Raw genomic sequence first — 10016 nt, 5'->3', positions numbered from 1 at the left:
TATTGAATTGAGAGGTTCCAAACTGGGGTCCTATTCCTCTTCGCCCCCCACTCTGGATTAGCATCATGGGATTTATCTAAATCACCATGGAAGTGGTTTGTTTTTAGCCCCACCCCTTTGGGGCCATGAGTGCTGTCCTCCCGAGTTAACTGGACTTGCCCTGGACTTTCCAGGCTGCATCAGGCCTGCATCTCTTGCTCAAGGGCTGAGCTTTGATGTAAGAGTCTATCCTCTTGCTCTGCAATCCCTGTGCCTCCCAGGCCTCAGCCCCAGGGACGGCAAAGGTAGAAACAACCCAATAATGACAACAACGATGCCAGATTCACAGAACTCTTTGGATTGATCCCTTTGCTATTCCTATTGCAGACACGAGGGTTCCAATTCAGACAGGACCAGCAAATGATTTCTCTATGGCCACGTGGCTCGTAAATGGCAGTGAACACATTCAAACCCACCCCCCACCTCCCAGCTCCAGAACCCGAGTTTGCCATCACTGTCCTGCTCTGCTTCTTGGAACATATGTTTTCTTTATTTTTATCATTTTTTTATTTTTATTATTTTTTAAGGATTTATTTTTATTGATTTATTTTTAAAAGATTTATTTATTTATGCATCCAAGAGCTGGGGTACAGGCCAGAGATGCAGGGCGTGAGAGGATTCACCAGAGACAGAGTGGGGAACAGAACAGGCAGACTGACTGAAATACACTGCTGAGGGGAGCAGTGGGCGAGAAAGGAGAGGTCTGCCGCGCCATGTGGGTTGCTCTCTGGTCGGCCGGGGATCGAACTCGTGCTGCAGAGGCTGTGATTGCTTCACAGTGCGGTGCTTAACCCCTTGTGCCACCAGGGAGGCCCTATTTTTATTTATTTATATATATATACAAGAACTAAGGTGTAGACCAGAGGTGTTGGGGGCGAGGGGGAGAGGATTCACCAGAGACAGAGTGGGGAGCAGAGCAGGCAGACCTACTGCAACACACTGCTGGGGGGAGCAGCAGGGGAGACGGGAGAGGTCTGCTGTGCCCTGTGGGTCAGCAACCTGGTTGGGGATCAAACTCAGGCCACAGTGGCTGGCGATAGCTTGATAGCGCTGAGACTTTAACCCCCGCACCACCGGGGAGGCCTGAAACATATGTTTTAAAAATAATAATTGATAACACATACTGAGGTACCCCACACATGTCAACTTTTTAATGCTCCTAACAGCCCCTTTTACAGATGAGGTCACTGAGAGGATGGAGCTAAGCAGGTTGCTAAGATCCACAGCTGGAAGCGGAAGGTCTAGATTTGATCACCCAGGATGCTGGGGCCAGACCGCAACCATCTTGGGCGAGAGAGCAGCCCCTCTCCACGCGGGAAGGATGGATGCCTGCACGCACGAGCAGACGAAGGAAGTCTTGGGGACCGGGGGCTCACATGGAGACATTGGCAATGAGTTTCCCTGCCCTGGGGTCTCACTTTACCCATCTGAACAATAAAAGGGCTTGGACCAAACACTTGCAGTGGTTGTCCGAGCTGTGGGCGGAATCTCTGTGTTTGCACTCAGTCTCCCCATTTGCCGTCCAAGGAAATGGGTGTAGATGGTGTCTCCAGCCCCTCCCAGCTCCAGCTGTGGACAGCACCACCCTGCCTTCTAGACCCGGCCCAGGATGTCACTTGGGACACAAACCCCGCAATTTCTGGGACAGAGTTGCTTCGTTAAACTCATTCCCCAAGGGAGGGGCTGGGGCTCAGAAGGGAAGGGGACGTGTCTGAGATCCCACAGCAGCACAGCGGTGCTCCGCCACGGAGGGCCGTAGTTAAGATCAGTGGAGGGACCTCATTTAGGGGTGATTCCTTTCTGGTGGGGAAACTCATGCAGAATCTAGGTTGCTGGTCTGCGGGTTTTGGGGGTGGGTGCAGGGTGGGCTCTTAGCTCTGGAGCCCCAAGAGGACACTCAGTAGACAGTCTCAGGCCATCATCTTGGGGATGGCAGGGAGGACAGCGGGCCAGGCCAGCACACAGCCCGCCAGGGCAAGGACCTGTGGCATCTGGAGCCCACAGTCCAGCTCCGCCACAGGGCATCCTTGAAAAACAAAAACCTAAGCCTTCCCTGTGGCCATCTGTCAGGCTGGCTGGCTGGCTGGCTACCCTCCGCGCGGTGTCCACCAGGAATTCTGGAGGGAAACTCTTCTCTGCTTGCTTTTCCTCTGGGAGGGCCTTGAGCATCCTGGGAGTGGACACCCAGGGGTGTGTGTCTGTGGGTAGGGGGAAGGCGCTGCACCCCAGAAGCTTGAGAATGCACTGCTTTGGAGGGGAGGCACAACCCCCGGGGACCTGGGGTTCTGGCCTTCGGGGAAGGCCGAGATCTTGAGATCTTCCCTGTCAAAGGCCTTCAAGCCGCTCCCCCATCCGAGTGGAGGAATGTGCGAATGGGGGGTGCTGCCAGTTCCTAACGATCGCCCCCCACACACTTGTTGGGGAACTAAGAAAAACACCCAAACAAAACACCCCACCACGCCGAACTTCCCACTTCTTACAGCGCGGGTGGGAGGGTGCAGGGGGACCCCCGCCCCCGCCCCGCCCCGCCCGGCCGGCTCCTCGCCGGGACACCCCCTCCCCACGCGCGGGGGGGCGGGCGGGGCGGCGGGCGGGAGGGGCGAGGTCTCCTCAAGAAGGGGCGTGTGGCCGAGCGGCTCGTGCTGGCGACTCGGAGCGGCGGCGGCGCAGGGAGGAGGAAAGTTTGTTCCCCGACGTCAGCGCCGGGCGGGCCGCGCGGCCAGGGGAGGCGGCGGGGAGCGCGGGCGGCGGGGCGCGCGGCTCCGACCCGACCCGCGCCCGGCCCGGAGCAGGGACCGGCGCCCCCGGGGCCGCGGCATGGACAGCGCGGCCGCCTTCGCCCTGGACAAGCCGGCGCTGGGCCCGGGGCCGCCGGCGCCGCCCGCGCTGGGGCCCGGCGACTGCGCCCAGGCGCGCAAGAACTTCTCGGTGAGCCACCTCCTGGACCTGGAGGAGGCGGCGGCCGGGCGGCTCGCGGCGCGCCCCGCGGTCAGGCCCGAGGCGCGGGAGGGCGCGGCGCGGGAGCCGTCCGGGGGCAGCAGCGGCAGCGAGGCGGCGCCGCAGGACGGTGAGTGCGGGGCGCGGGGCGCGGGGCGCGGGTCCGAGGCGGCGACGCGGGGTGGGCGCCGACCCGAGGGCGTGGGAACCGAGGGCCGGCGCGGGCGCGGGGCTGGGCAGCCGGGAGGCAGAGCCCGCCGGCGCGCGGTGGGGCGGGCGAGTGGGCAGAGCGAGCGGCTCCCCGGCCCGGGCGCAGCGGGGCGCTGGGGCGCAGCGGGGCGCTGGGGGGGCCGCTGAGGCGGGACCTCCCGGCGCAGCCCTGGGCGCCGCGGCCGCGCGAGAGCAGGGCCCGAGGCCGCCGCGGAGTGGCCGCCCTGGACCTGGTGGCCGTCCTGGAGCGAGTGGCCGCCCTGGACCGAGCGGCCGTCCGGGACCCGCGGCGGCCACCGGAGCGCTCGGCCGGGGAGGGGCTGTGGCGAGGGCAGAGCCGCCGGGGCGCGGGAACTGCTCCTTTGGGCCCAGCCCGGGGGCACCCCCAGGGCCCCGCGCCCCCGAAGGGCCTGGAAGCGCGCGCGGTTGGTGCTGTGCGCGCTGGGGAGACTGAGGCTCGGGGAGGAGGCGCCGCGGGTTTGTCCCGCAGGACCACCCGTCGCTGCAGCTTCTCAAGGTGGGCTCCTTGGGGGGTGCGGACGCCTGCCCCCCACTTGCCCCGCCCCCAGAGGCTTCCCACTGGCGCCCTAGCGAGCCAGCAGGGCCTCTCTTCCCCTACCGAGGTCAGAGGTCATCAGGAAGGGCTTTAAAAAACAAACAACCCAGTCAAGTGGCTTTTTTTCAAAAAGTCACACAGGATCCCAGCGCCCAGAGCCCGTGGGAAGGGGGAGGGGGTGCCCCAGCAGGGGAAGATGAGGATGAAGCAAAGGCCCTCCCCTGGGCAGTCTCCTGGGCGCAGGGGAGCCCCAGGGTCCCCTCAGCTCACTGCACCCCGAAGAGGAGGTGCAGTGGCTGGAGGCCGGCCCTGGGGAGCAGCCTGTCCTGCTGCAGCCTCGGGGTCCCTGACGAGTTTCCCAGCTGACGCCCGCCCAGCTTTGGGTCCAGCTTCCTGCACCAGCCTCCAGGTCTCAGGGGCCCCTGCTGGCTGCATGTCTGGCTCTCAGGTGGGAGGAGGTGCGGGGAAGCCCAGGTGACCGCAGCGTGGTCTGAGACTGTGGGGAGTACGCGCCTCAGTGGGGGACCCCTGAGACAACTTGTTGCTCATCACATACCTGCAGAGCCTGCCCAGCTGGGCCACCTGTGTCCAGTAGCCACTGGTGACCGCGCAGCCCCACCACCTGCCAGCCCCAGGGGACTGGCACCTTGCTCGCCTGCCAGGGTGACCCAACCCTGGGATTTGGGGTTTCCCTGACAGAGAGATGAAAGGGAGGTGTCTGGTCAGGTGCTTGGGTCAGGGGTAAAGCGGGGTGCCCTCTGGTATGGGAGGACCTGGTTAGTTTGAGCCTGGTTAGTTTGAGGACCTCATGGGGGGGCCAGGGAGGGAGCCTGCTTCCCCTCAGGGCAGAGGAGAGGTCTCTGAGTTTACCCTGATGAATGGGGGAACCCCCAGGGGTGGAGAGAGGTGATCCAAAGAAAGATCCAAAGAAAGGGAGAAGAAAAGGAAGAGAGAGAGAGACAGGGATGAGGACAGGAATGCAGGGACCATGGGGGAGAAGGCAGCAGGCCTAACAGCCTATACTCAAGTCCTGGCCAGGGAATGGGGCCCCCATTTCCGCCTGAACCCTGATGGTGGATACTGGCAGTGGCTTCCCCTGGACGCAGCAAAGAAGGCCCAAATGGAGCATTTTTTTCTGGGGAAACCCAGGACGGCTTGTGTCGCCCAGGGACACTGGGGTCTGGTCAGGCCACGGGCAGCCTTTAGTGGCCTCCCCAGCAGGCTCCTAGGACTGGCGATGAAAGCCGGGGAGTGAGGTGTGGGCTGGGGGTGGGGTGCTGTGGGCCTTTTCCTGCGGAGGGGCTTCCAACACTCTGGGAACTCCAGACCTGGCACTGAGGATGCTGGGCGTGGGCCGCCGGCCAGGGCCCGAGGGCAACACTCAGTTTGCCTCCTCCCAAGGTGAGCCTCTCCTTCCCGGACAAGGGAGTGCAGGCAGGGGACTCAAAGACGCGTTCATGGGGTGCCTCCTGCCTTGGCACCCGCAGCTCTGCCCTGGGGCCCTGCGGCCCAGCTCCGTGCTCCTGGCCCAAGGGGAGATTTTTTTCCAGGCCTCTGAAAATTGTGGTGGGCATGGACATACGGGCACTAGGAGAGTCCTTTCAGGAAGCTGAATGTCCTGGTTTCCTACTTGTTTGAAAGGTTAAAACACCCCCTTTTTTTTACGAACTAGGTTAATAACTGGAGGTTGTTTGATTTTAATGTCCCAACTTGGCAAAATTAAAAGGAGGCGATCCTACACTCGGGTTGAAAACAAATTGCTAGTCCATGAATCCAAATGTTTTATGTAGTCAGGCGTCTCCCAAGGCCAACTGGGTGCGTTCCAGGGGTGTCCACTGTCAGGAGGGCTCCCAGGAGAGGCAGGAGCAGGGTGGGAGGCACCCTCGGCTGCACGCCGGCCCGGGGGCGCCCTGGGCGTGCTCTCAGGGTCTGGGCCTGCAGGCCGCAGCTGGAGGAGAAGGCTGTGGGCCCCGGGCAGCTTCCAGAGTCTTCCCTCCCAGGCAGGGGTCCCTTCTCTGCCACTTACTGTGAATTCCTGGCCTCCCAAGGTTGGGGAAGGGACCGGCCACCCCTCATCCTGTGGCCCTAGCTTGCGTCACTGGATCCCTCTCCAAAGTTGGCACCAGCCCTCGCGGTGCTGGCCCGCGGGCCCGGGCTGGCCTGTGACCTGGATCTCCGGTGCCGGCCCGCGGCCCCCAGGCGTCTCACCAGGGACCCAGACAGGCTCAGCAGCAGGTTTTCCTGTGGCCTCTGGAGCTGTTTCCAGACCCAGAGAAAGACACCGACACCAAAGAGAGGTGGGGCGTTCCCGCTTAGGAAAACACGCGGTCACGGGGAACACGCGCGCTAGAAAACGGCTCTGTCCTCCACCTGCGCCGTGAGCAGGCGCGACGCTCTGAAACATGTCTCTTTTGGCTATTTGGTTTTCACAAAGCCATCGTCAGCAGATGCCGCCTGTGCCTGCCAGCAGTTTCCCCAGACCCGGCTCCCCCGGGAGCAGACCGGGAAGGCCGCGGCTCCGCCGGTGACTCAGAGCCGTCCGGGGTCTCCGGCTCCTCCCAGGCCCGATGCTGAGGCCGCGGAGCTATGCCAAGCACGTTAGGAAAATAAATCCTCGTTTGCTGCCTTTGCAGCGACTTCCAACAAAAGAAACCACATTAATAACGGAGATTTTCTTGAAAGCATTCCCTGCTGCGGGCAGGGCGGAAGCAGGGACCGGGCCCGCTCTGCAAACAGACAGAGCCTGGGGCTGCGGGCCGCGGGGCCCCTACCTGCTCCGGAACGCAGGACCGAGAGGCTCCCCTTCCCAGGGGGCCGGACGGCAGGGCACTTGGAGTCCAGGGTGCGGCGGAGCGGCGTAGGCTGGAGCCTGGGCAGGCGTGGGCCCCCCCGGAGTTGTCCCCGGAGCCACTCTGCTCCTGGGGTGATGGGCGGCTCAGGGGTGCCGGCGGGCAAGGCCGCGGGGCCTTGTGCTAAAATAGGCCTCACGTAGGATTTCCCATCTTAAACCCTGTCCCCCTGAGCACTCACCCCACGCCCCACCTCCGCACACCTGGCCCCGCCATTGCAGACCCTTGCAGGTGGGGCCGCGTCCCCTCTGTGCGGCTGCATCTGGCTTATTTCCCGCAGCATGACCCCCTCCAGGGCCCCGCAGTGGCCGGGCCAGGGTCTCCTCTCCGCGGAGTGAGGCTCCCTGGTGTGGACCGTCGCCAGCGTCAGCGGGTCCCTCCTTTTGGGGGCTGCTGTGAATGCTGCTGCTGCTGAGAGGTCTCCTTGCCCTCATCATCTGCCCGCGCCCCGGCTGTCACTTCTTTGGGGTGCTCACCCGGAAGTGGGATGGCTGCATCATGTGGGCATTGTGTGTTTCGCTTTTGGGGAACCGCCCTGTCACTGTCGACCAGTTGTTGACCAGGAGGCCCCCCGTAACTGAGGCTGAGGATGAGGGAGGCGGGAGGAGGCCCCCCAGAAAGTGCAGGACTGGTGGGGGAACCCCCAAGGGGTCTCTTCAGAACCGAACCCTTCTAGTGGAGGCTGATCCCCTTCTTCCCCCTCCCGTCCCCTCTTCCTTTCCCTTCATCATTCCTGGGGGGGCAGAGCCATTGAGGCGAATGAGCCTGGTGGGGGTCAGGACACCCAGGTCTGGGTCCTGCCCTCTGCTGCCATCTCCGGGAGTGACCTTGGGTGTTTTACGTCCCTTCTCTGGGCCTCATCCCCCAACAAGGGCGCGGTGCCTGGATGCCTGAGGGGGTCTCCGTGCCCTTATGACTTTACCCAGGCTGAGGAAATACCAGGATACCCGGCTGCAGGCGGGTCTCCCTGGGTCCTCTGGTGGGAGGGTGCCCCTCTGCACACAACCAGGGAGCAGGAGAGAAGAGGGGTGAGGGACCGAGGAACCAGGGGGACGTGGGGGACGGGGCAGTGTCTGCATCCAGGTCGGGTCAGCAGGGAGGGGCTGTGCTGTCCACATTCATGACTCCAGGGTGGTCTGTGCCTCTGCCCAGAAGATTATCTGGGTGGAGCTTGGGCCTGGCCCAGGGGCCCAGAAGGCCGCAGGGGTGACCCGGGGGCATGGCAATGCCTGCTCGCCCATCACCTGTGCCCAAACGCACACCAGGCTCATTGCTGCCACCTGGGAAAAGGGGACGATGGACGTGGTGGCCCTTCCAGGCCCTTCTGCGGGACACCCAGTCGGCCCAGCCGTGGTGGGAAAGGGTCTCTGCTACGTGCCGCCCGCCGAGGCGCCCACCGCCACCCTGCAGGCCGCAGGGCTAGTGACTGCCCTCTCTGTCCTGGGGGCCCCCAGGGGCAGAGCTACCTGTAGCCCAAGGTGTCCCATCTGGGAAGGGAGGGCTGGGGTCTGGTTTTGGACCCCAAGTCCTGGTCTCCTGTGTGGCTAAACGTTTGAGCTGGAAGAGTGGGGGAGGGGGGATCCCACCTGGTTGTTGGGGGGACTGTGGCTAAAGTTTAGGGAACAAAAGGTGGTAGGGAGGCAGAAGGAGATGGGGGCTGCCCTGCGTGGGGGCTGGGAGGGCCCTTTGCATGCGCATTGGGGGGTTCTCAGTGGCTAAGGACAGTGGCTTGTCCTGGCAGGGATGTAAAGTCAGGCTGGATGAGGCAGGATCTGGGCGACCCGCCCTGGTGGAAGGGACCTGGAGTGTGGCTGAGGGTGGCGAGGAAGGTTGGTGCTGGAGCGCTGGCCGGGGTGCCACAGGCCTCATCCCTCTCTCCCTACCAACCTCCCCACTTTATGGAGGGGAGATGGAGGCTGGGAGAAGGGGTGCCACCTTCAAGGCCCCAGGTTCCATGATTGTGGGCTCCAAGCCTGGCCCTGTCCTGCTCTACAGCCCTGCGCTCTGCGTGTCCAGTGTCCCCAGAGCCCTGAGAATGCCGGGGTTCGCCAGGGTTGTCCACTCCCAGGCAGGTGCGGGAGGCACTCGGGGCCCCATGTGTAAGAGAGGGGTCAGGTCTGGCAGCATCTGGCTGCCCGGCTTCCAGGTGCTGGAAGGTGTGAGAAGGCGCATGGTCGTGTACCTCCGCCTGGAACTAATGAGCGTGACCCCTGCCCTCTGCAGGCCCGTCCAGTCACCTGGACACAGGAGAGCTGCCGAGGGGCCTGACCCCACCCCAGGACATTCATTCACTCCACAATCACCCCCCAGCACTGTCTGCCTCGTGCTTCCCGTTCAAGCCAGGAAGAAAGGAAGCAGCCAAGAGCGGGCAGCTTTACAAGTTTGCTGGGAAAAGCCACTGGCTCACAGCAGCTACCATTTCGTGGCCCTCACCCGTTCACCCAAGAAAGGGCGCGTCAGCCTCTTAATGTCGAGTAAAAAAGTCCTCAACTGACGCGACAGAACACAAGGCTCCCAAGTTGCCCCTATTTGTCTCATTTTGCGGTAGGTCGGGGGAAGCCGGGTCGCGGGCTGGCATTTGGGAGCCACATGGCAGGTTGACGTTCCCGGGCTCGCAGACAGACATCCCCGGCCCCGCCCGCATCGCGCATCTCCGAGGTTGCGGCCCAGCCCGGTGGTGGAGCCAGGCTCAGGGCCCGGCGCCCGCAGCTAGCGGGCAGGTGGGCAGCCCCATGGCAGGTGCGGCCAAGGCTTAAGTGCCTTTGTGAGGCGTGAGCAGGAGGGCACCGCGCGAGCTTCCTGTTTAGATGGAAGAATTGGGGAGGTTGTCTTGCCCGGCTCCCCCGCTGCGCAGGCAGAGGAGGGGAGACAGAGTGCCCTCAGCGTCCAGCCGCTAGGAGGGGGAGGCCGGGCCAGGGGCACGTTGCAGGGGGAGCTGGCTGCAGCTGCTCGGAAGTGGCAGGGGCCTCCCTGGGAGCCTGGGCTTGTGGGGAGCAGCAGGGCAGAGCCTGCCCCGGCCAGATCCCGGAGTGGAAGGACCTCAGATGGCCGGAATGAAGGTCCACACGTGACCGGTGGCCCTCGCCACCCCCGTGAGCCTGGCCCCGTTGCTCAGTGTCCCTTCCACATCTGGGGGCTGCTTGTTCCCAGCCTGGCTCGGGGGCCTCCGCGAGGACAGGGCGCCGTCCGCGGAACCCTGCTCGGCAGTGACATCTTTTATTGTGTCCTAAACATGAAGCAGGCTCTGGAAGAGATTATATTTGGACCCTCTTTATGATCCATTCTGCTTTTCAGTGTCTGAGGTGGGCAGCCCGGCCCTTCCTGTTAGGTGGGGGGCTGGCAGGAGGAGGGTTTCGAAGGGGGGGATACGTTTTGAGCTAAGAGCTAGCTAGGACCCAGGTGCCCAAGAGGACGCGCGGTTGACA

General features: G+C 63.4%; 1 protein-coding gene across 1 annotated transcript in view; it reads left to right on the top strand.

Moving 5' to 3' along the window:
- Positions 1–2856: 2856 nt before the first annotated feature.
- PRRX2 (paired related homeobox 2) overlaps positions 2857–10016 on the top strand; it is a gene marked incomplete at its 5' end in the record, with an annotated part of 40438 nt that continues 33278 nt past the window's right edge. The window contains one exon of the mRNA XM_084238126.1: positions 2857–3106. Within this exon, the coding sequence (XP_084094252.1) occupies positions 2857–3106 (250 nt within the window). The remainder of the gene's footprint in view (positions 3107–10016) is intronic.

Source organism: Talpa europaea (genome assembly GCF_964194135.1).
Source record: "Talpa europaea genome assembly, chromosome: 7".
Taxonomy (NCBI): Eukaryota; Metazoa; Chordata; class Mammalia; order Eulipotyphla; family Talpidae; genus Talpa; species Talpa europaea.
The sequence above is the reverse complement of the archived record's forward strand: the minus strand, read 5'-3'. Positions and strand labels throughout refer to the sequence as shown.